Consider the following 25,527-nt stretch of genomic DNA (forward strand, 5'->3'; position numbering starts at 1 on the left):
TAAAGACACAGGAGCCCCTCCGAAAAAAACCACTGAAGGCTACTAACAAGATACTAAGCTGACAGCAGAAAGGTTGATGTTATCAGCCACTCTCCAATGACCCCAAGGGCTTTTTCCACACTCTTAATTTCATTTTTTCTCCCCTTTCTTGCATCCCAGCTCTCAGAAGGCACAACGACTGCTCTCTGCTCTCAGTGGCAGGCAGAGAGATGGCAATTTCCTTTCTCCTACCCCTTCAACATAGCATTACCCGAAGCAATTCCTGAAGGACTTGCTGGCTACTTGGGTAAATCCATCAAGAAAAGCCATTTTTCTCCTCTTTCAGGCCTCTCCTTCCAAATGGGGAAGGTTACACATCCCCCTCCCTTCAACCAACAGGACAAGAGAGCTGCTAACAGTATCAACTCTGAGCTAAATGAGAATACGTATTAATAATATGTGAATGCATCTTAGTAATAGGAAGCTGCAAGCCCAGCAACACTGCCACGAACACCAGCAGCAACAAAGCAGCAGTGCATGAAACATCACCTCCTCACACAGTATTTATTGTGCACTCTGCAATCCAAGAAGAGTCCTGCGTGCCTTGTGCTGTACAGGAGATGGAGCTCCCCAGGCTTCTCCTTACTTCCTCATTCCTCTGCAGCATCAGCATCAGCCCTTCTGCCCCTGGCTTGGCAAAGTCCAGCAGCGTGGCTGAATTCTGCCTGGGTGTAGTTTGAAGTCTGAGCTCAGAAGCCAGGGCACAGCGATGGTGGTGGAGAACGTCCCACAGACCTTGGTCAGATTAAGTGAATCCTACACATTCTACACAGATTGATCTCCACCAGACTATGTTCCATTTGTTTCAACAGGAACAGAACCACACACTTGATCTTTGTGAAAGCTGACAGGTTTCAGCACCAAGCCATTAATGCAGAGGATGCAGTGAGGGCACACTAATGTCATGGGAGTCTAGGACAACCAGAAACCTGTGTACTGCTTGCACAGGATCTATCCAGTGTAAATACTCCAAGTGCCATATGGAGAGAAGCATTCATCTGCCTGTTATGCTTCCCAAGGCTTTGCTTTCCACAAGCTGCTTCCCTCCGGTAGGTTTTTATTTATACATACATACTTTATTACTTAACTAACTTATACCACATTCAATTGCACAGCATTCCGGGTTAGAGGCCAAAATTGCACATTCTTTCTAGTTAATCCCATAAGGGTCGGTAGTCCTAAACTGACATGACTGTGCCCAGACCCAAGACTCAACCACCCACAAAACAAACCTTTTAATGCAGTGCAGGAAGCCATTCGGACACATCTGGCCAACTTCAGGCCTCTTCCAAACGAATGACATGCCAGCCAGATACATCTGTTCATGCCAGGTCTGAGTTAGGACCCTTGAGACAGGAAGAATTTCACGTTGGAAAGTTCAGATTCACAGCGAGGCGAGGACCCAGAGATCAGACAGCTGACATGGCCTCGTTAGCTAGAGTGCTAACGGGATGGCAAATCAAACACATGGAACAGCAAGCCTGCACACAGACAGAACTCCTAATGCCACACACACACAAATCCGTTTTCCAAAGGAAATTAGCAAACAAATTGGCCTTTTTGATTCCAGCCAAATAGTTCCAGTCCAATATCAAAACAGCCGAGAACAACAGGCACTAAAAGAGGCTTCGTATCAGAAGGTGAGATTACAAAAGTCTCCGAACAAGGCTCAGAACTGCACAACTGCTCCGCATTCGGATTGCTTTCTATTTTTAAACTTGCAAGGCTTGTAATTAATGGCTTGAGGACATGAGGAGAATTGGAACAAATTTCAGCCTCAGCTTCCTCTGCATGTTGTTAATGGCTAGTCTGTCCACTAATGTGCTCCAATTTTACCCACATCAACCACATGTGATACAAGCTGCAGGAAAGCGAGTGAATTTTTAATCATTTCTCTGATGTACAGTATAATTGCTGACTTTTATCAGACAGCAGTTAAACAACGGCTCAGAAAGGAATAAATATTCCTTAATTGCACAACTGCCATTTCTCACAGTAGGAGAGCGTTTGAAATGAGTAACTGGTCCCCATTATCACAGCCACACACATACTCAGACATGTACCAATAAGTTCAGATCAATGCAGGCGTTTATTTATGACCACACAAGGTATGTAAGTATGTGTACGGGCATATATTACCATGGAGAGCAATTATTCATGTCCGACATTATCTTCCATCCACATGGGAACTGCATGCCCCCGAGGCCATTCGTATGGCTCTACACACCAACATATGAGCTCCCAGTGTCTCTCACACAGGGAAAATCCTCCACGTTATGTCACGTGTGACACACGTGCTTTACTCACATATTAACCTAGACCAACATGTTATCTCCTTTTAGCTGTGCAATATTAGGGCTGACACGGAGCGTGTGATGCATTTTCAGAGTCAACTTTATTTCCTAATCTGTGAAAAACAGAAACTTCCTGGATCACCGCAGCCTTCAAAAGACAAACACTCACATTTACAGCCCTGAATGTGAATGACTCCCTCAGAGCCCACCTTTCCTTCTACCCCCAGGACATCCCAATGAAAGAAACCACGCGCTTTTACATCCACAAATGTCATCGGCGCTTATTTCTGCACCTGTGATGCCTTGAGGACCCACCATAAGTTAAAGAGGGGGAAAGAAAAGGCATAAAAAAACCCTCAATCATACAAAGAATTCCTCCCTGATACCAGCCTGCTGTCACAACTGCTGCAAGCTGTGCCATAATGCACTGAGTTCATGTCTAAGGGTATCATCAGCAACGTGCACGTGTGAACCTGCCATTCAAGATACATCCCAGAGTTCAGTATCCAGGTCTGAAGGCAAGGAAGTCACAAAAGAAGAAAAATCACAGTGTTTAACATCTCATTGTGAGAAGGTCAGCCAGAAAATGATACAAGCGGTGCCTATTTGGCAACCAAAATGTAAAACATCTTACAGAGTGAGATGGGCTCGCAGAAGTGCTGGTAATAGGTTAAACATATGGAGTGCACTGTTTTCGATGGCTGCTGTTCTTTCCACTGCATGGAAAAGCTTTCCTTTGCAGAGAATAAAACCAACCCACAAACCAATAAAACAGCACATCCCTGTCACCCTTTCCACAGTTCAGGACCTTTTTCACCAGATATTGAGATAAATGACCCATTCATCTGGCATCAGCCTTCAAGCTTTGTAAAGGTACACGTGAAAGATCAGAAATAAGCAGGGAAAGAAGCTTAACATTAAGGGGCATTAAGTGCTGCTTCAAGGAACACCACTTGGAACAAGGCAGGCTTTGCTCACTTTCCTCTGCTTGACTCTGACCTCATTCAGCACAGGGGTGCAGGTGCCACCAGTCATTTTGTTGGATTTTGGAGATCTGGTTGCTCTTAAGAGCCTATGAATGAAAGGCTGGTTTGTAAGTGCTCTGTGGCACCCCCCAATTAAAACACCTCTTTAAATGGTCATGTCCCCCCCAGGAGAATAACTGGGAAAAGAGAGAAGGAACGAGATGAAGGTGCAGGTTGTTGTGCTGTTACCTTGCTGTACTCCTCCCAGGAGTTGCTCCAGGTCCAGTAGTGAGCCTTGTAAAGCCCGACTCTCACCGCCATCATCTCATTGCCACGATAATAGAATATGGGCCTGCAAGGGAGAGCAGAACTGCATGAGAAATGCCAGCACGCCAGCCTGGGCAGCTGCTGCCTCTGCCTTGCTGATAAGGGAGACAAACACTTTAATGGCGTCTGACTTCCGATCCAGCTATCAGTCAGAAACAGGCTGCCTCCTAATAGTCTCCACTGCAAGGTTTTCAATTAACATTTTTTAAAGTGTTCATCAAGTTGAGAGCTCACATGGCGCAAGAATGAAATATTATACAGCTCGGCTGCCAGTGATTGTTAATCCTTGAACTATCAGACCCTGTTATTTCCTACAGAGCGTGCCGACTTAAACACCAAATGTCTCAGAAGTGGCGAGCGTCTGCCAGAGAGAGAGAAACGGGGATTCACTGAGAATATGATGCTCACACTCCTCTTTATGGCAGCATCAAGATATGTGCTGCTCCTGTTTGAGGTGCAGGATGGCTGGGGGGGGCACCAGATGCTGACCTGTTGGGGATTTCATCTCAGAAAAGCTCCATATGATAAAAAAAACTTGGCAGCAAGACAGGTTTCATTTTTAACCCTTTCCCATTTGCTTTCCCCCAAAGTGCCCTTTGTGTCAATGAAATTCACAGTGAAATCTTCAGCTTCTCCCCCAAAATAAAGGTAACTCACTGAGGACACGATGCACATTTAAAGTACATGCACTATGCTTCCTCCTGGGCACCCCAGCAGTGCTCCCTTTGGTGTCCCTCAAAACATGCTCTTATTATTTGAGGGAACAGTACAAACTCCTATTGAAACGGTCTATCTGCAGTAGAAAGGCTTCAGTGGCTGCTGCAGTTTGTCCCACAAGGACACCAGCCGTAGCCCTCTCTGGCTGTGTCAGCCTGCTGGCAGGAGGACAGCACGGGGCTGTTTATCGCACTGGGAAGGGCATAAGCATCCTTTGTCTTTGATTTAGACACCACTACGCAAAGGCTATGGGCTCTGGTGACGCTACCTGGAAAAAACACAGTCCCTAAATATGAGATAAGGTTAAAATCTCTGCGTCCCAATGACAGGAGTGGCCTTAGATCTCCTCTATTCTGAAAGCACCGCAGCCTTCTCTGCAGGTTCCTTGCACGAACAATGAGCCTTTGTCCTTTGTCATTAAGAACCACTCATGAACAAAGGGGAAATGCTGCTGCCAGCAGTGCCTGGTCCTGCATCCTAACACCTGAAGAGCCCGTGAAATAAAGGCAGCCTGAGAAGCCTGCCAAAAAGCAGGACTTGATCTAAACCAGTTTCATTGACAAAACAAAACAACCCAAACAAACATGCCACGCTCAAACCGCACCAGTCTCCTTTTTCCCATAAAAATCTGCCATAAGCACAGATTACTGACATGCTGCGATGTGCCCCTCTGACTGAAGGCACACAGGTTACGTTCTGCATTCAAAAGAACCCAACAACAAACATTGCTATAGTTAAAAAAGGCTTTCAGCTTATCCTGAAAGTTGTACTGTCACCAATTCCTTTCTTGCCCGTTCACTTGTTTTCCTTTATAAACTTAAAAGAATCCTACAACTGCATCCCCTCAAAACACCTTGGGGCAATGAGAACTGTGATGTCCCAGTCGGGTTTGGGGTGGGAAAAAAAGAGAAAATAAATCAATGAGAAAACAAAGAGTCATCACGAGACCTTGAGTAATTATTACAGCAGTGCCATTCGTGTTGCTATAAGAGATGGGTGGCTGATAGTGCCTTTTCCCCCCCCTTTGCTGACATAAGAAAGCTCTACCAAAGTAGCAGGTTGTATTTGCAGGACCTGCAGCACCTCACATCAGCCAGCAGATGAGCTCTCAGGTGATGCTGCACACATACTGCTTGCTTTAACCAGGCACATAAACAACGATCTGTGGAACAAAGGCTCACACCCAACGCAGAAAAGAATTCAAGTGTGTTTTGCATGTGTATGTTCCCTTGCTGTCTCACTAACAAAGAATATGTTTGCACTCAGGATTTCCCAGGCTGCCAAATTAACCAAACCTCAACAAAAATACCGCTCTTGACCTCCAGGCCTCCCAGTGACAGCTAAGGATGTTTGCTGTCAAATCTGCACCCAAACCCTAGTCCTGCATGCCCATAAGGATCCCAGCTCTTTAATTCCATCATGCCTTTATAAAAGCACCTAAAGAAACAGGACCTTGGGAAGAGATGGGCTTCTGATTGACCTGCAGCAGCCCAGCCTTTAATTCCAGCCTCTCTCAAGCCAGAACCACATTCTGCAAAGAGCCAATATACTCCTGGAGGTTTTTTTCCAGTAATAAATAATGCATTTTCCCCTACCCAGGCTACAGTTCGCAGGCTTTTATCTCCCTTGTTGCCATATGCTGTTCCAAGGATCCCCGCTAACCCCCTGACATCTGCATTTGTCCCCAGACTCCATCGTGCAGCAATATGTCGTGTGTCAGGAAATCTCACCTCTGCCTGCTCCAGCAGAGGATTTAATGCACAGGGTAAAGCTCTGGTGCCACCTCATTTCATCTGCTACGAGCAAAGATGCATCTATCCGGTTTATAAAGTATTTCTGCAAACTCGATTTAAAAAAAAAATAACAACAAAAAAAAAAAGCACCAAAAATAAGGCAAAGCTTGGCACCATTTCAGTTCGGAGGCAAGGATCAGAGCTCCAGGCTCATAACTGACCTGTCAATTAGCTTGCCCTGCAAGATGGCAGGTAAAAGGTCGATGCCGTCAATCTGTCTGTCACTCGGAGGCTGCAGACCCACCAGGGAGAGGCTGGTGGTGAAGAGATCCATCACGCTGCCCAGCTGGCGACTGACCTGAAACAGCAACAGAAACGCTTTTGCATAAAGACCTTCAGTAAAAGCCATACAGGAGGAGGCTGCCTTCCTCCATAGCAAAACATTCTGCCTCCTGAACATCTCTTTGAAGAGCATCACCCTTTGCAGGGCTGCAGCCACCAGCAAACCTCATGTTAGAATAATAAAGGAGATGATCGATACTTCTCCACATCCATTTTCCTCTCTTTTCCTTCTCGCTTCTCTCCACGTATCCAACCCTAAGGAGCATTTTTGTTGGGTTTGGTGGTTTTGTTTTGTTTTTTTGCACAGTTCAACCTCATTTAACAAATTCTGAGTCATTTGTGGATTGAAAAATCAGCACTTCGAACAAGGAAGGAAAAAAAAAGGTCCTTGATTTGTTCCCTCCCCAGGTCATCTCTGTATTCCAGAATATCCTCAGAAAGCACAGGGATAGAAGGATAACAACAAAAAGAGCCTGATGACTTCATCTGCAAACCATTTCCAACAATTCAAGAACTGTAAAGTCGTGGTATTTTTAGTATATATTTTAATAAGGGAGAAAAACATCTGGTTTTGGTTCCAACAGAGATTCGCAAAGCTTTTTTTTCCCCCTCTTTTTGCTGTTGTTCTTATTTTTTTCTTCTTTAATTGGGAGCCACACTTCTCTCTCCGTCTTGTCCTAAAAACTTAATGTTGTCTTCTGACTGATCCCTCCTGAAGCTTTGCTCCCATCCTCCTTGTGTTACCTACAGCTGCTGTGAGATGTTTCATTAGCCAGCAGCACACCACAATGAAGCAGATAAGATTCAAACCAAGAGCAAGCATGCTTTGCACCAGGATGCACCAGCACGAGATGTGATGTGAACAGAGCCCTCCTTGCCATCTGATACAAGCTCCCAGTGGTAACTTCAGAAGCACGCTGTGACCAAAGCCCATTTCCTACCAGCAGCTTGCTGATGTCAGTGTGAACACCACAGTGCAAAGTCTTTCTATCTCAGAATCCTCTTTCTTGTCCCAGACAGACCCCCAGCCTGGAGGGCCAAGCTAATGGTAAATTATATGATAAATGTTAACCTGCTATTTGCAAGATTTCGGTTCCCTTGCTCCTGAGGAAAGAAAAATGAAGGGAAAAATGCTATTTCTCCTGGGATACTGGGACTGAAGGAAGAATTAGCAAGTTAAAAACACACCAGAAGAATTGAGAAAGCAACATGCAGAGGACTGATTACAAGTTTAACATTACAATATCGCATTACTTGATTACAGCAATTTCAAACTGTAATGGCTTTCATTCATCAAAAGGTGCTGGCAGGAACATGTAATATGAATGCTGGATGTAAGAATGCTTTCTCACAAGTCTTATGAAGCAAACAAGGTGCAAAGCTCTGTGCTTCAAGAGGGAGCCCTGAGCACAGGAACCCTTGCCCAGGAAGGCAGTGCCATCAACAGGTCTTGGGGAAAGCCTTGGGCATTAGCTGTGAAGCCTGACTCATAGATGCTGGGATGCTCCCAGCACTGTCCCCTTGCTAAGGTTCCTCTCTGGTCTTATGTATGTGCAGAAAACATTGAAATACTAAAAGCCAGCACGTAGAAAAACAACAACAACAACCCAGAAAGCATCAGCTCTCTCCTTCCAGAGCCAGACAGATTCATGAGCCGCCGATGCTGGGAAAGCTTCTCTCCCTGAGGTCAAAGGGGATTACAAGAGCTCAGCATCTCAGCAGAGATGCTCAGTCCCTTGTAGGCTCATCTGCCGGCTAATTTACCTCGAGCAAGCCTTAAGAGAGCTGTGGGGTCAGCAGAACAGCAAGCACAGAGCTCAGAGTCCAATCAGAGCAGACATGGCACAGGCCTGCTCCCTTCTCCTGCCATGCCAGGTATGCAGAACAGTGTCCAGGGCTTTTTGTAACGATGCCTTGCAATTCTACAGCAAATCCAAAAGTCACTTTTCTTGTTGTCACTCTATCCCATTGCCTCAATCTTTTGATAACAAGCAGCAAGAGGCAGCTGCTGACCTGAGCCTCGTGCCTCTAATATCACCTAATTTATATATCGCATTGTGACAACCCTGTGGGGCCACCACAGCCTCCTTGTACCCGCTCCTTATTAACCATAACCAGACGTGGATGACTCTCTTTAATCATCCAATTACGTTTCTGGTCTCAGACTACATTTTTCCATGAAGCAGAGAAAACTTCTTAAGGAAATTAAATGCCCGTGCCACAGCCACTTGGATTTATCTGTGCTCTGCAGCACCGCATTGTAGAACGGGGGGAGGGTGGAAGGGGGGGAAAGGTTAATATTTATATAAAACTTTGAAGTATTTTCAGAGAAAAATAATAATATTAAGAAAAAAAAAAAATTACCATTTTCTCCTGTCAACAGTGCTCTTTCATTTTAGTTGCCTAAAAAGAAAAAGAAAAATCCAGAGAGGGCAACAGCCCGGAGAAAATAAATAATATATAAGAAAGAGTGAGATCAGATATTGCTCGTATCAGCGAGAAACAGGCGGCATTACGCACGTAAGAACGGATTTTTCCCCCCTTCTTCCTCCCCCTTCTTTTTAATAAACTCTCAGTATACACAGAACGTCTTTAAGAAAATGAAATCCTTTTGCTGTGGGCCACGTCGCTAGAAGAAATAGTCACCAGTGCTGTTATCAGGGCTTTCAAGCTTTAACTCTGAATCAAAGGCGACAATTAATAAAGTCGCCCCCGCCAGGAATGGAAAGGAGGAAAGCTAAATATTTGAAACTGGGTGAACAAATGTCAGGGTGTTTTTAAATAAAATCCTTTTACAGTTATCACAGCGAGCAGACCTGATATCCCTGTCTAATTCAATTTCAATTTGCGCCCCACGGGAGATAGTGAAGAAAAGGTTGCAATGCTGTCTTTGGGTTGATATGTTCTTTTCTCCTTCAGGAAGCAGGCACGAGAGAGGAAAGGGAGGAGGGCGAGGGAAGAGAGGAGGATGCAAATACCAACAGAATAGGATTCTTTTTCTTTCTTTCCCTTTTTTTTTTTTTCCAGCTGGATCCTTCCAGAAGGCAGATGTGATGCGGGAAATGCTGAAATGCTGATTTGTTGTGAATTCACCTGGAAAACATCGCCGAGGAAGAAACTGCAGAAAGGCTGTTTTCCTGTGAATAAATACTCCTGACGGGGGACCTGAATTACTGAATGTTGATGCCAAGAGCAACACAGACTCCCAAGGCACAACCCCTCTCCCCAAAATAACTGCGAATCAGCCAACCGCGCCAATTACCCCAACCTCTATCCATGTCCTGTCAAGCGCCAGCGATCCCGTCACCTAACTTCTTTTGTTTATGTAAAAAGGTGCTCCTTCGTTTAAACAAGCTGCGCCCTTTAACAGAAACCCAACAAAACATAGATATCAATAAGATGACGAGGAGATTGCCGGAGTCCATCAGCGGGATGAGCCTTCCAGACAATAGCTGGATTGCACGGGCCAGAGGCACACGTCTGCTTTTGCTGGCTGCAGCTGTGCCAACTGAGATGGCTGCTGGCCCAATGTTTGATCTGCAAAAACTCCGTGGCTGGAACAGAGCAATCCCAGCACAGGACAGAGGAGCAGGTCCTTTGGCCCTCCTGCTTCCACCCTGGTTCAGGACACCCAAGCCTTTGTTTCCTTCCATTCAAAAAGGGAGTGCAGTGAGACACTTGGAAGCAGTCTTTCCATGTTTTACATGGACTATGCAAGACTCAAATGGGTTTCAACTCACAGTCAAGATGATCCTGAAGCCACATTCTCTGTAAGATATCAGAACGAAGCCGAAAGTATACGAGTAAACACATCTCTTCACTCACTACGTCCAAAGAGGCCAATAAGAAGCAGGAACTACAGGCACTCTACATGCTTGCACAGACTAAGCTGTATTTCACAGCAGCAACACCAAACCTCTCACCTGCAGTTAGTGCTCCTGTGGGTATCACTGCTGGAGCCTCGATGGCAAGAATGCAAGCAGAAAAGACAAGTAAGTATGTGAAAGCTACTTACATATCGGCAGCAGTGCCATATTGGGGTTCAGTTCAAAGCAAAGCAACACATCCTGAGCACGCTGTTCAGAACAGGCTTCTCAGGGTGCTCAAGTGAAGTGTAACACCTGCGAGCACAGGCATCTGGCTGACAGCCCCAGACTGGAGCCCAGCATAAGGAGAATTCGGATTTAAGCACGTGTTTAAGTGCCAAGGATGATAGCAATAGTGGTGCAGGAGGGGGTTCTTGGGCACACACCTGCCCAACACGCCTTCAGCACACCCTGCAGCTTGCTGAACACACACATGCTCCTTGCAGTACAATATTGGCCAATGCACCCAATATCTGCTCGCAGAAATTAACACAGCTTCAGCTGTCACCTCATGCAGGAAGCCACACATCACACCAGGCTACTGAGAATGCTTCTTACCATAGAAAGCTACCCTACATACACAGTACCACCACTGCGAGTGTGGGACAGGGACTGGCCTCCAGATTTCTTTGCTTGTGTTCCTAATTATCGTTGGAGTTAATACAATGGAAAGAATGCTTAAATTCGGTATTTGCTTGTTCCCATTTAGAATGCATGTTTACTTTTAGCACATTATCCAGTTTGGACATGGAAAACAAAACAGTCGGCTTCGGTCTCATGTTCTCCTATGCCAGCCCCAGGCTGTTGTATTTGGCTCGTAAAGGCTTTATGGAAATGTTTAAATTTAAACAAAAAGGCTGTTTTCATTTCAGATTAAAAATAATAATAATAAAACATCCCAAGTAGGCTTTGTGAATTCCTTAAAAATGATGAAACCAAACCACCCTCCTGCCCTCAGCTGCGGATCTGGGATATCTGATGGCATCCTCCAAAATGCAAACAGTAAATTGTCATTAGCCATTATCAATTAAGCCACTCAAAAAGAATGAGACTTCGAAAAAATAGATGTTTTCTTTATGAATAGTTTGCAGTTTTAAGCTCAGCGCCCAGCTAATGAAGTATCACTTTCTTCAGGGACGAGAGATGCTCACAAAGGGGAGGGAATCTGTATTATTTACTAGGAACCCTGCCTGCAGAAGAATTGATTGCATCTTTCTTTAATGAGAAGTGGGACAAGAGAGGCTGGCAGTGTCACCAGAGGAATATTTTGAAGTGATGGTATCTGAATTTGTGTACAGGCAGATAGGAGCAATATTCTGGTATCTAGAACTCCCCGAGTGGAACTTTCATCACACACCAAAGTGGGAGCTGCGAGGGTCAAATCACATGATACTCTGAAGCGCAGAGGGTGTGCACAGGCAACACACTCATGCTCTAGACTGGGATGTACAAATGTGTGTTTACACTTCAGCTTGTTCCAATATGTAACCCACTAAAATTACTGTGGTCCAAAAGAGTAAAGGGTTTGAACTATAAAGACAGAAAAAGGCCAGAGCACACAGTGCTTCCCAGAAGTGCTTATCATAGGCACAGCAGTTGCAAATTTGCAATAACGGACAGGAATGGAGCTGTAGAAGCAGCCACCAGCTCCTTATTTAGACAAGTATCAGGACTGAAATGCTGTAAGTCTGACCTAAAGCCCATTGAGTTCGATTCTATTCACTCAAACCTGATCAGAGCTGCTAAGAGATACTCACTCCTCCTGCAGGTATATGTCCAGGCCACCAAGCAATAGCTGGCTCTCTCATGCCACCTTCAAAGGTGGTTTGTTTGCCGCAGAGAAAAGGACCGTTGCTTCCTCCTGGAGAAAGAAACAATGTCACAAACCCCCCTTGCACGCCAATATCACACAACAAAGGAACGTTGTCAACTAGGAAATGTGTAGGTTACTTTTAAACAAATCTCCATTTCTGCATGAATCATTCTTCAAATGATACATCCAGAGTTGGTTTTGTTGATTGTTTGTTTGTTTTAAATCCCTTTATGATGAATTTTAGGAGTGTTATTTCAGTACAGGGAGAAACAGACAACTAAACTCTACTTGCCATCTACTGAACAAAGAATAGAAGACACAGAAAAGACTTTGAGGCATTTTCCTTCCCTTTAGGGGCGTTAACTTCTGTTTGCAACTTAAGAAATCTACACACATTGACAAGAAAGACTGTTCTCCCCATAACCTTTTACAGTACCAGAGCAGCATTAGATGCAGATATGAGAACAAAAAAAAAGTAATCATGCATTCCCTGAATGTCCTCTCTCAGAGATAGCAAGTGATTTGCAGGAATGCCTGTGTTTTTCAGCCAGCCTTGCAGCAGAGCTCACTGAAGAACAAACAGGCTGATTCCAGGTCACACAAAGTCAAACACAGCGGCTCAGCTGACATCAGAGCTCAGGATACTTCCTGCTCTGTGGTCTAATAACCACGAGACAGTTTGCCTCCAAATAGAAGGGAGTGGGTTATAAAATCAATTTGCAATGACTCCGGGAGAAACAATCATTTAAACAAAGGAAAACAAAAATAGTTTTTCTTCCTGATATTTTTAAAGAAGAAGGGGCTCCCGAACTTTGTAATTAACTTAGATGCACAAATCAACGTTTGGCAGACGGTGAATAAAAGCCCTGCTAAGTTATTGTGCTTGGGCCTAATTAAAATCTACCCAACCTCTGTCAGTGCAAAGTGGAAAAGCATATAAGTAACCAGCTATACCAGGCTCAACACAAATTCCACCTAGCTGAGGATACGCCCTCCAACAGACCCCAGAAGGAAGGAATGTGAGCAGAATTCACTCTAAATGTGAGTGCTATGAACTCTAATTGCACAGAGAATGAGGGAAACTCCTGGGTACAGATCTCTCTTCTCCCTCAGACATGAAGATATAAGCCTTGAGCTCATAACCCCGGTCCAGCTTTGTTAATTTGAGGCTCACCTTCTTTAGGAGCTGAAATGAGAGCAGCCCCATTATCAGAGGTGAAAAACACAAAAGTGTTCTCACTGATACCCAGCTTCTGAAGATGCTTTAGGATTTTTCCAATGCTATCATCAATTTCCCGCACAGCATCCCCATACCTGAAGCAAGAGTAAATGTAAAACATTAAAGGCAGCAAAAGACACACATAATATACTGAAAAAAGCCACAATGCTTTTAGCGAGCACATTTTAAACCCGTTCTGTGAAAGGAAACACTTTCCTCATGCAGCAGGCGCTGCAATAAAAGTTTTATCAGTGTCACTGCAAAGCCTGTGCCTCATACCTGCCCAGAGCAGCTTCTCCTGGATATTAAGAGTCAGAATTTGCTCAGCTCTGAGCCAGTCCTGGACAGAAACTAGAAGTGATAAACATTTCACTATTGAGGTTCTCAGACACAGGCAATATCCCTTTGCCATAGTCCTAAAGCTGCTAACTCCATTTTGAGTTTTGATATTGGTTTGAAATTGCACCCTGAGAAGCAAGGCTCATCATGGCTGCGCAGCTACTCTTGCCTCCTGTTAACTGTGTTTTCCAAGCACACCTTTCTCTACTTGCTGCTCTGATTTATAAGCCTTTAAAACAGACACCAATCATACAAAAGCCCTCCAGAAATCATAATGTCACACACAGCACTTTGTTACTTACACAACTGGCAAAAGAGCTTTGGCTTCCCACTCCCATTTTAGTTGTGTGATCTTCAGTTATGATTATAGGAAAAACATTCAAGAACAACCCAAGCAAAGTCTGCACTAACACATGCTCATATATTCCAGCACATGTACTTCTGAGTAACTATCTATGTACTTGGATATAAGTACATAGAGTGTACTTATGGGGTCCCACTTAAGGGTGGGAACAGGTTGCCCAAGGAGGCTGTGGATGCCCCATCCCTGCAGGCATTCAAGGCCAGGCTGGATGTGGCTCTGGGCAGCCTGGGCTGCTGGTTGGTGACCCTGCACATAGCAGGGGGTTGGAAATGGATGATCATTGTGGTCCTTTTCAACCCAGGCCATTCTATGATTATGATTCTATGATATAATGAATGTCACTGAGGCTTTACACTTCCCCAGCACGAGGTATTAACTAAAAAAATAGAAATAAAGAACACCCAAAGAACACACAGAAATAAGACTCACCGTCCTCTCTGACTAGTGCCCAGGAAATGTTTGGAAGCATAAACAGGAGCATGAGTAGCATCGATTGCCCAGTATAAAAAGAATGGCTGCTGGCTGGCCTGCTGCTTGCTAATGAAATCGAGAGCTTCCTGTAAACAACAATAAAAATGAATGTAACAGAATCGCCCTCTATCATCCAGGTCTCTTCAAAAAAATAACCACCAAAAAGCAATAAAAAAACAAGCATAAAGTCCCTGTGGGTTAGAAACCAGCACTAAAATAAACTGTACCTGTAGGTAGATCTGAGTCAAGTTGGATTCGCCCGTTTTCAGATCGATTTTGAAATCTTCATAGTATCTATAAAGAATCAGAGAGAAATAAAAGAACAAATCTGAAGGAATACAGAACACAAAAATGCTCCCCGTGCCATTAATGACACTGCTGGTGGAATCCTCAGTTAGGTAACAAACCAACTCTGTTCAGGTATTAAAAGCAGTGTCATCCTATTTCTAATTATGGTAGAAAGCAGTGAAATGACCAGATTCTAACTAATGATGAGTGCAAGATTTGGACAAACCCGAGGCGCTGATTGCTCACTGTGAGCTCTGAGAATAGGGGCAGCACACATCATAAACTTATGGCACTACTCCTTCAGTTGAGAGCTGTCTGACGTGAGTGATGCTTTTAGAAGTACTGCAAAACATTCAGGGAGACAGAGCAACCCTGGAATCACAACATGGGCTGCTCCAAACACGTTGTCCTTGATGTGTCTTCAGACAGCAATTAAGCAAAGAAGGGCAGGTGGCAATCCTCAGGAGAATAACAGCAAGTGAATAGAGATGACACCGGGCACGAAAGCAAAGAGTAAGAACGGTACAGACCGCACACTTGCGCAAACAGAGGTTACTACAAAGCAAGGAGAGGAGGAAGAAAGGAGCCTTTCAGTCCTGAGTGGAAGCAGCTTCCAAGAGAAGCAGTGGAATGAAATCATCACAGGAAGCCTCCGGGCGCAACAGGATAAGCAAACATCTCAGGGAGGTACTGAGGAGCAGCCACCATCCACAGATGGTCTGCATGCAACCTGCAGGTTGGCCTCAGCGCTCGGGCTGTTATTAATCCTCACCATCGAGCACCTCACTTCATATTTAATGAGCTTGAATTCTAAATTTAAGACAGGAAGGCAGAGCTGAGGGAAAAGGGAATCCTGCAAAAAATAGTTCAGGAGTTCAGAGTGAACTTCAGATGCCAACTGCTACGCTGAGTCTCTGGGAAGTGCTAGTACTGCAGAAGTGGGGCTTCTGAATGTGAAATTCACAGAGCTCCTGACAGTTAATCCATACCTTGCTTCTGTCTGCCTTGTGCGCTTCCCCACAAGGCCTTCCCTCTCTCTGTCTTAACTCCAGTGGAAATCGCTATCCACAGCTTGGATATTGGCCAGCCTTAGACTTGCTCATGGATGTTAAGCCAGTAGCTATTTAAATTAAAGACCTGAGCGCAATCTTCCATTCAGAAACATGGACAACCAAGAAAAGAAAGACCATTCCACGTCCATAAGTAACTGCTGCAGACGGTCACTGCAGAGCAGAGTAGATTAAACCAGCCTCGGGCTGGGCTCTGATCTGCATCTCATGTGTTTCACAAACTTTTACAAGTATCTTTTCTGCGTCAGCACAGTGCTGAGCTGCAGAGCAAACAGGCCTTCAGCACGAAGCATCTCAGAACGCAGCCGAAGGAGGATATTCCTCATGTTTGGCACACTGCAAGAGCCCTCCATGCAGGGCAAAACTCCTGCACATCACTGGCCATTCAACCACACCTGAAACTCAGCCTGATTCTGAAGCAGCCTCTGGTTCTGCCAACCCCCTTCCACTGGTACTGGTTTGCTATGCTAGCTCGCCCTCCAGCACAGAAACATCAGCAGGGAGAGCAAGGAAAAGAACATTCCCAGCAACCAGGTAATGTTTTTGAAAGCAATTGGCAGGCAAGTAACTGAATTACCTGCCAATCATTTCCCAGTCCCTATACACAGGGATATTTGGACGTGCTCTGTTATCATAAGGTCCAAAATGGCAGTTTGGGGATCCAAACCATTCATCAAAACCATGTTTCAGGGGGTGGAACTGGGGCCTGTGACCCAGATGCCTAGGAACAAAAGAAACAGATGAGTTAAAATTCTACCGCATTGAAGCAAACTATAATCTCATCAGAATGGTATGCAAGAAAACAATCTTTGCCTAAGAAGAAAAACTTCAAGCATTTTAATCAAAGAAACAACAGAACACTGTCTTGATCTTTCTTGTCACAAATGGATCCATGCAGAGTTATTCCAGTGCTTACTTACATCCCATTTCAGCCTACTGTCCACCCTGCTTTCCATTACTGCCTTCTCTCACTCCCGATGGTCTGCACTGATGAACTGCACTGCCCAAAGCCACCGCAAAGACGCACATGATGTTTTGCTTAAGGATTCTGATCTATAACAAGTCACTTTTATACCACTGAGCTATTAAAAAAAAAAACCCACGGCAAAGCTCGTGAAACGTACTGTTACATTTGCATTCCTTTTATGGAGTCTTTATTTTGCCAAAATGGTACAGAGAGACCCGAATGGAAATGAGAACAAGTTCTTGACGTGCACAAGTGAACATAAAACCTATTTAGCAACTACTGACGACAGCTGCATTCTACTACTCTGCTTGAAAACTCTCCATCCCTACTTTCAAGCTAAAGCTCCTTCCTAATCTCCTGCTCCTTGACTGCAAATTCTCCGTCTCAAAGATAAAGAACATCCATCCTCTCCCAATCTCTCAAGAAGATCTTTGTACCTAAATGTTTATTTAATCATTCCAGCTTCTACTCACGAGTCTGCATCTGCAACCTGTCCGTTTTGTGTCATCGCTCTCTGCACACTTTCTGAACATAAGGGACATAAAATGCATTACCTGGAATAAAGTGAACCGCGATGTCATTTTGAGCTATTCCAAAATGAGTTGCAGCATAAAATAATCATCATTCCAGCTATGATAGTACCTCAGTGATGTAACTAAAACTGCAAGCCTCCAACACAGGACTCTCCCCTTCCCTCCTCTATATATAAAGTGCTACAAAGCTACTCCGGGGGAATAACAGGCGACATGAGAAAACATTTTGCTCTAAGAGAGACCCAAGAGAACGTAAAAAGGAAAAGAAGAGACATGAAGGAAGCATAAAATAATCACTGAGATGCAGAAGGCCGACTGTTCTCTCCCTTTCACATCACACACACAAAGAGGGTATTTAATGAAATGCAACAAATTCTGAAGTGTTCAGGGACAAGAGAAAATACTTGACTTGCAAACATACGATTGAACCGTGGAACTCACCGTTACCCTGAGAAGTTTATAAAGGGGATGTTTAAAGGATAAAAAACCTGCTGGAAAACTTCAAACCCTTTAAAAGCCCTGAAATCCTACAGGGACTATAATGAAAGCCCAATTGAATTACTGCATTACACCTCTTTTTTTCCCCCCTCCAAACACCTTTCTACAAAGCAAGTGATGTTCACAAATGCCAGAGAGTGCTGCTGCACGCTATCATTCCCAATCCTCTCCGGTACAACGGTTCCTGGATCCATAATGATAGTGCACTGCACGTTGGTATTTAGTCTGCTTCATGCTAACAGCTGCAGGTCCTTCCAGATTTGCTGTTTTCCAAATAACTGCCTGGAACCAATCTGTATCCGCGTTGTTTATTTCTTTTCCCTGGGTGTATGAATTTGCATTTATTAGCACTGAACTGCATCTTATTGCATTCAGCCCACTGATCCGATTCTTCATGGCCACTCTGCTGTTTGGATTCGTGATAATAAATAATTCACTGTCTTTGGTTAGTTTGCTTTCTCTTCAATTTCAGCAGTACCGGTGAATCCAACTGCAATCCAACCTCACTATTCTCTATCTTGTTAGCAAAACTGCTGAAGAAAATGTATCCCATTACTTTCCTAAACAGCATCCCCCCCACCCCAATATTAATCCCGTCTGAAGTCTCTTCATTAGCAATGACTTTGTTAACTAAGCAGCACTCAGCTGGGGTCTGTGTAGTTCTGAAGCTGCTACTTATACATTTATTTATTACAGCGCTGTTCCAAATTGTGATCAGAGATCCCCATGCCCGGTAGGATTCCATTAGAGCCTACAAGCGCATTTCAAATTGGAATGCTACAAATGCACCAGTTTCAGCCACTAGACCAGCAATTCTTCTGCCTGTGTTTGCACACAGTACCTTTCAGGCTTTTCCTTTCCAGTTCTTCACAGACGTTGCAAAACATCTGCAAAGATTTTGCTGTACTCCCCCGAAAATCAATGAAGCCAAAGCACAATGTGCAGAGAGCGCTGGATCAGCTCTCTGGTTCTTCTAGAACACCTGGTAGTAACAGCTACCCTGGCCAAGTCCCTCCCCACTCACCCTCATCTCCTACACTAAGTGAACAGGGTTCAGCGTGGCTCTGGTTTCAATCCACTCATCTTCAAGCATCTGTATCTCTGTTTTTGTACCATACACTTCTCCCCTTCCACGGCCTCCCAAAAAAGCTAGTGCAATTCAAGCTATTAAAAAGAAGAACAACTTATAGCAGGGGACAAAGATAAAAAGCACGTAGGAGCTGAAGGCAAGCTCCAACAGAACATCTTGGCACTTCTTGATGTAATTAAGTAGCGTGGTACATGGATGAAAGCACAAAGAGCCGCAGGGTTTATATATACGTACAGATGTACGTATGTACTTGTAATGCTAACACTCAATTCGGAAATTGATCACAGCAGGAGCGAAGATCCACCACAGATTTGGAAAGGCAGCCTGTTTTGAAGCTCAGATGTCCTTCTCCAATTCAGCTTGTCCTGCTGCTCTCTTCATGACACATACACACACCTAGAAGCCTCAAAGGAAGAGGCCTATAAAAGTTTACCATTTGCCGACGATCTTATTGGTGTAGCCAGCTTTCTTCAGCAGCTCTGGAAGCAGTATTTCAGAATCTTGAATCCCTCCTACTATATCCTGCGGTGTGTATGCTGTGCAAAACAAACAAAAATCTTACTGACTCTTACAATTATGACAGCAAACAGCTCACGGCCACCCATCATTACAAGTATTATTACTGGATCAGAAAGAGCAGTTAGTTTGAAGTTCCAGCACTATCACTCTTTGGAAGTCTTCCCAGAACAAGAGATGAAGGGGGCAAGTTGATTTAGCAAATAATGCGCCTCAAGTAAAGAGAGACCTGTTGTTTCTATACCACTCCAATAAAAAAACAAGGGGGGCTGCCATTGCAGAAGGAAGTGAAAGAAAAGGGGCAGAAGGGAGTGGGGATCACAGAAAACAAATGCTTTAGGTGCCCAGCGGAGTTGCCTTTACTTCTGCAGACCTGCTTTATGTCACCTAAAATGAAGGTGTTTCTTTTCCTAAATCAAAGGACTGATGAATTTGCTCAGACCACAGGAGCTGAAGGAAACAGCATTTCCCTCTGCAGCCCTTGAGAATACAAGGTGTGACTCTGGTGTGGATGGAGGCTGGGAGCACGCTTGCTGATCCAGCATGAATCGATACGTAGCTGCTGCCCCTTGGCCTCACAGAGCATCTGTCACTTTGGAACCAAAATCAACCCAGTAACATCACGCATGGATGGGCAGCCTTTCCTGGAAGCAGCACAGGCACAACAGGGCTGTAAAATGGCCCTTTCTAAAAGAGCCAGAAAAGCCACACTGACTGCAATGGTAAGCTGCCTGTACTTTGCTCTGGGTGTTAACACACACCCCACGTGCCTCTGTTTAACCAGACACCAATTGCACTGCCCAGAGGAAACACTTCTCAGCCAGCAGAAGCAAATGGATCAACCAGCCTCGTTTATGTCTCCTCGCAGGAGAAGGTTTTCTGCTTGATGAGGAGGAAACAATAAATTTCATGCTTATTACCAGCAGTTAACATGGCAATCTATTTGTGTCACTCTGGAAGACCCTTAAGAGAAGATAACCATGGCAAGCCTTTGTGCAAAGCAAAACTTCCTGCAAAGCAGGGACAGAAATCAGAAGAGGAAGCAGGAATGAAGCTCGTACCATTTCTGGCGTGTGCATTTGTCGTGTAAAATCCATTCCTGACTGGGAGGCGACCCGTCAGCAGCGCTGCCCGTGCTGCAGAAACAAGCAAAAATCATTTCATTCTAAGTGCTCTCTCTGCTTACAGTCAGTATTACTGTGTTCAGGCTGAGGTCAGCGTGCTGACTGAAGCACAATGGTGTCCAGACACAACCAGCTACTTTGGCCAGCCACATTTAGAGTGGGCAGCAATCCCCTTCTCAATGAGCCAAGGAGACAGACACATTCTTATATGATACAATTAGAGCTATTCCAGGATAAGCTTGATTAAAATGTGACCCCTCTATTAAATTAGCTTACCCTCTGCTGAAAAGCAATTGATTCCAACAGTAAGCGCAGCAGCCCTCCTATCTCAGCAACTATAAGAGGAATACCTGGCATAGGTATTTAAGAGGAAACCCTACCACAAACTCAGTTTAAGGCTAACACTGAATGAAAGTCATATAACAGGGAACTAAAAGAAGCTGTCCAGCTTTGGCAATAAAAGCCAGGTTCTGTCTGCAGGAAACATTTAAAGAGATGTTTAAGCACATGCTGAAGTGCCAGTGGACTTAGTGGGACTTTGCTGTATTCTAAGTGCCTCTTCTGAGCAAGGACAGTCATGAGCACATTGACAAATGATTTCCTAAAAGAAAATCCAAACAGAGAGGCCCTGTTCCTCATTTTTGTTTCAGTTCTTGTCTGCTAGTAAAGCTGGGGGGGAGGTGCATAGAAAACAAACAAACATAAGGGATTATAAATGCATAACCTTTCTCACTCAAACTCAAACATTTCTCTCCTGTCTCTTCCCCATTAACCTTCCTAGACATCAGGGTCAACAAGTGGATACAACACGCTGCCATTCCTTGCACAAAAGTCTCACCAAAGCCAATGGAATCAAACAAACTACACACTTCTTTTGTTCAGCATTTCAATGCTGCTTTGTCTGCTTGCCCCAAAATAAGAAGAAGAATGAGGCTGGAATACTAAACCAGATATTTTACGAAGTCCTTTTGCTGAACTGATTCGATCAGCTTTGGAAGAACTTAAGACTGTAGGTTTTGCAATCAAAACGTAAATAAAAAAGAAGCAACAGACAAGATCAAAGCACCAAATCCAAACTCTGCCCTGAGGGTAATCACTGGTTTGGTTGCTAGTTCATGTCAGATGCTGGCACTCATCCCAATCTCAGAAGGTGGCGTTCTTATGTGCTGGTTTAAAGCTCAGGTTTACTTACACGGAGAACAGAGGGGGTTGGCAGCATAAAAATCCAGGAAAATCATCCCTTCCGAAGCCATCTGGTCTAGGTTAGGAGTTTCCTTAGAAGGCTCTCCAAAAGCTCCCAAATCACCCCAACCCATCTGCAAGAAGAACACACCACAAGATGTGAAAGTACTTCTACTCTTCCACAAATGACAATGCTCCTGGGCTGCCATAAAACGTTTATTTTTATCTCTTCCTTTCGAGACCTTTATAGAGCTCATCTCCCTGCACAGGGAGCGCTTCACAGCCACGATAAAACTGATCCTCCCCAACCCTGCGAAGCTGGGAACTATCAGAGTTTTCACTGACAATGAGAAACTGAGGCACACATGAGGTGAAACAACTTGCTTGTGATCAAGAGAACATTAACACATTTGTAGCAGAATGAGGTTAAGAGCCTGAATGTCTTCACTCTGACTCCAGAGCATGAAGACTGGCAAGCACACATATGGCAGGGAGGACATCACACAGCAGACACTCAGTGTCACGCAGCTGCAAGTCAAGTTATCCAGCCCTCAGCTGAGTGTCTTTGACCCCTGCACCCTCTCGATCTGCTCCATCTACGTACACACAACTATTAACGCAAAGAAGAAGTCTGAATTCAAAAGCAGTGCTGTAGGAAAATGTTTATTTTAAAAGCAAGCTCTGGAGAGAAACCTGCCAGAGGCATCGTATGTCAATCTGCTTATTTGCAAATGGGGGTTTGGGTCTGTGCCTTCCTCCCAGCACAGTGGGGCTGCACGGTCCCCATCCAGGAGAGCCATAAAATCACCGTCACGCTGTCTGCTTTCACCGCTGAAAACTATTACTGGCAATAACACAAATAAAAGCAAGTGACTTAAAACAGAAGGTTCTAGAAGGGAACAACTTAATGAGCAATTAGGCACCGTGGTTGCTAGAGATTATATCGCGCTCTAAAAAAAGGCAATAGCTTTCTCTAATACAGATGTGTATCAGGTGAGCAACTAATACAGAGGATGTAATGCATCTCGATCCTTACAAAGCCATCTGTCTGGTCCCATTTGAGAGCCTACCATTTGCACTGCAGCAATGTGGTTTGGAAAAGAGAAGCATTGGAGAGCTGCAAAGCAGGTATCTGAACTTTCAGTGAAGAGCAATTAAATGTCACCACCAAACACTGGGATGTGGGACTAAAAGGGATTCAGCAGCTCAGCCCCAAGTCCTCAGTTCTACAGTATCTCTACCACCACAAAAGAAAGAAGAAAATAATGCTGAGTTGCTCTAATTCACACATAGTGACACAGAAGTAGCCAAAGGACCAAAGGAAAAAGATGGTGGGGATACATTTCTAATGAACAGCACAGAAATAAATGAGCAGTTCACAGAAGCTCAAGTCAGGATCTGTGCCTTGTCGTGTCTTCTGCTGTACCAGCACTTCCAGAGTGGGATCATTGCTGTTCCTGAATGGAACATTTAGATAGACTGCCGGTGGCTCAACTGGCCATTAAAAACAATAACTATTTCATAAAGGATCATGGAAACACTATGAGAACAACAGCAAGACAGGCAGGTTGAAGTGGGACAAGGCAGCCCAATGGGCTGTGAGTCACAAACCCACCCTCAGCAGCTCTTTGAGGAGCTTAGGAGAGCACACAACGCACCTCTACTCCAAGTACATCTGAAGGATGACAGGAAAACATTAAGAGAAGCAAAGCAGGAAGATGGCAGCAACTCAACCTGTGCTGGAAGCAGATGCACTTCTGTATCTGTGATTTATTTAACCTGGGATCATATCTGCTGTTTAACGACTTGAGTTTTCTTTGTGTTCAGCTCTTCAGGAGGAACATCTGGGTTTCTAAAACATCTCCTGAAAGGTATCAGAGTCTGTGTATATTTGAAGCTGTGCCTTACTCAGTGCTGCTTCCCTTTGCTTCCATCTCTGATATTGGAAGGCATTGATGTAATTATCTTTGTAGGTTAGAAAGCCAGGCCATAACTTAGCAGTGATTCCATCAGTGCTGGGAGAAAACAAAAACATCCCAGTTTCCAGCACTTACAAGTTGGTGAATACACTCTTCTACCAAAGACAGCGGAGTTAATGACTCAGTCATTACAAACAAGCTGATAAGGTGACTGTACTTCTAGATAAGGTGGCATGTGTGCAAGCACCACATACAAAATGCCTACATCCAGGCTTGGCTTTACAGACCTGAGAAGTCCTACTTGTTTTCAGCAGGAAATCCACAAACAAGGAAGAAAAAGAGGCTTGTGTGAACACCTCCAAATCATCCCCACTTTATGTAAAAGCTCAGAAGGTCCTGAATCATCATAGAATGGCCTGTGTTGAAAAGGACTACAATGATCATCCAGTTCCAACCCCCTGCTATGTGCAGGTCACCAACCAGCAGCCCAGGCTGCCCAGAGCCACATCCAGCCTGGCCTTGAATGCCTGCAGGGATGGGGCATCCACAGCCTCCTTGGGCAACCTGTGAACAGTGTGTCACCACCCTCTGGGTGCAAAAACTTCCTCCTCAGATCCAACCTAAACCTGCCCTGTCTCAGTTTCAAACCATCCCCTTTGTTCTTTCCTTGAGAAAGAAATCAACTCCCTGTGAGTTACTGTGAGAGCTCTCACACCAAGTAGTCACAGACTTCATTTAAACTTTTCCAGACCATCACATCAAACCACAAGCAGTGCCTGAATCACTGTGAATCACTGTGTCCGAGGGCTCTGACCATGAGTCATGACACAGACCCTATCCACGTGCTGTCCCACAGACGCTGCTCAAGTGACAGAGGGAATGGATGCAGCAAACTGCTGAACCTGGAGGAACTGTGTGGAGACCTGGATACAACACAACCTCATTGGGGTCACATGCATCAGGGAGAGAGCTGCTCTGAAGTAGTGGTCAGACAGAACATCAGGAAACAAATAAAGCCATTAAAGTTGGAAATGATTGCTAAGATCATGCAGCCCAATCCCAACCCACCACCACTACACCCAGTAAATGTGTGAGGTGCTCCCAAAGCAAAAACCTCATCGGTCCCATCCACAGCCCTTTATAAATGCTTGAAGGGAACATCCATTATAAGCCAGCAGGAGGGTAAAGGACCCAACCTGCTGAACCTGTTAAAGACCCCAACCCTGCACTCATGGGATACACACAAGCAAAGCGGGGGTCAGGCCACAGCCCTGCTTAAGTCCTAAGTCAAACCAACTTCCCATAGGACTCCTGAGGGTCCCATCCTCCACCAACCCAGCAGGTTCCTGCTGACCCCACAGCCCCAGCTCCATCCAGCCCTATTGAACCATCCAGCCCTACTGAACCATCCAGCCCTATTGAACCATCCAGCCCTATTGAACCATCCAGCCCTATTGAACCATCCAGCCCTATTGAACCATCCAGCCCTATTGACCCGCCATCCAACACCCTGAGCCCTATTGAACCAGCTCTTTAAGGACCAGCACCAGCCTCCCTGGCTGCCCCTGTCCGTCCTATAGAGCCATAGGCCCCTCTGCCCCACACACTACCCAGCCCAGGCCCACAACAGGCCTCCACTGTGGGGTGGGAGGCACGGAACGCCCCATGGACCCAAGTACCCCCAAGCAAAGCCCCCCGGCCCGCACTCACGTCGTCCATAAGCAGCAGAACCACGTTGGGCGGCGCGGTGCGGCCTAGAGCCCAGCACAGCCATAAGGGAACCAGCACCGCCCTCCCCATGGCAACCGCCATGATGAACGCCGGCAGCGCCTCACGTGACCGAGGCACGTG

The 25,527-nt window shown here is 45.0% G+C and overlaps 1 protein-coding gene across 17 annotated transcripts in view; it reads right to left on the reverse strand.

Annotated features, from left to right (window-relative positions):
* GALNS (galactosamine (N-acetyl)-6-sulfatase) overlaps positions 1-25,509 on the reverse strand; it is a 46,367-nt gene extending 20,858 nt beyond the window's left edge. For 5 of the 17 annotated variants that reach the window (XR_014947573.1, XM_085551223.1, XM_085551225.1 and 2 more), the window contains exons 1-11: positions 25,387-25,509; positions 21,768-21,891; positions 20,513-20,587; positions 19,369-19,471; positions 16,425-16,568; positions 14,717-14,783; positions 14,448-14,575; positions 13,271-13,410; positions 12,041-12,144; positions 6,297-6,433; positions 3,548-3,650 (exon numbers count right to left, since the gene is read on the reverse strand). Coding sequence is in view for 13 of the 17 variants with exons in the window: in XM_085551223.1 (XP_085407349.1) it covers positions 3,548-3,650; positions 6,297-6,433; positions 12,041-12,144; positions 13,271-13,410; positions 14,448-14,575; positions 14,717-14,783; positions 16,425-16,568; positions 19,369-19,471; positions 20,513-20,587; positions 21,768-21,891; positions 25,387-25,488 (1,227 nt within the window). In the remaining 4 variants the exon portion in view is untranslated. Of the gene's footprint in view, positions 1-1,271; positions 1,386-3,547; positions 3,651-6,296; positions 6,434-8,781; positions 8,922-10,144; positions 10,186-10,340; positions 10,378-10,765; positions 10,925-12,040; positions 12,145-13,270; positions 13,411-14,447; positions 14,576-14,716; positions 14,784-16,424; positions 16,569-16,767; positions 16,788-17,287; positions 17,369-19,368; positions 19,472-20,512; positions 20,588-21,767; positions 21,892-25,386 lie in introns of those variants that run through there. The other 12 variants (XR_014947575.1, XR_014947574.1, XM_085551224.1 and 9 more) reach the window with 9 other exon arrangements.
* Between the last annotated feature and the right edge of the window lie 18 nt (positions 25,510-25,527).

This window comes from Coturnix japonica, chromosome 6 (genome assembly GCF_054131305.1).
Source record: "Coturnix japonica strain WE chromosome 6, WE-NBRP24, whole genome shotgun sequence".
NCBI classification, from domain to species: domain Eukaryota; kingdom Metazoa; phylum Chordata; class Aves; order Galliformes; family Phasianidae; genus Coturnix; species Coturnix japonica.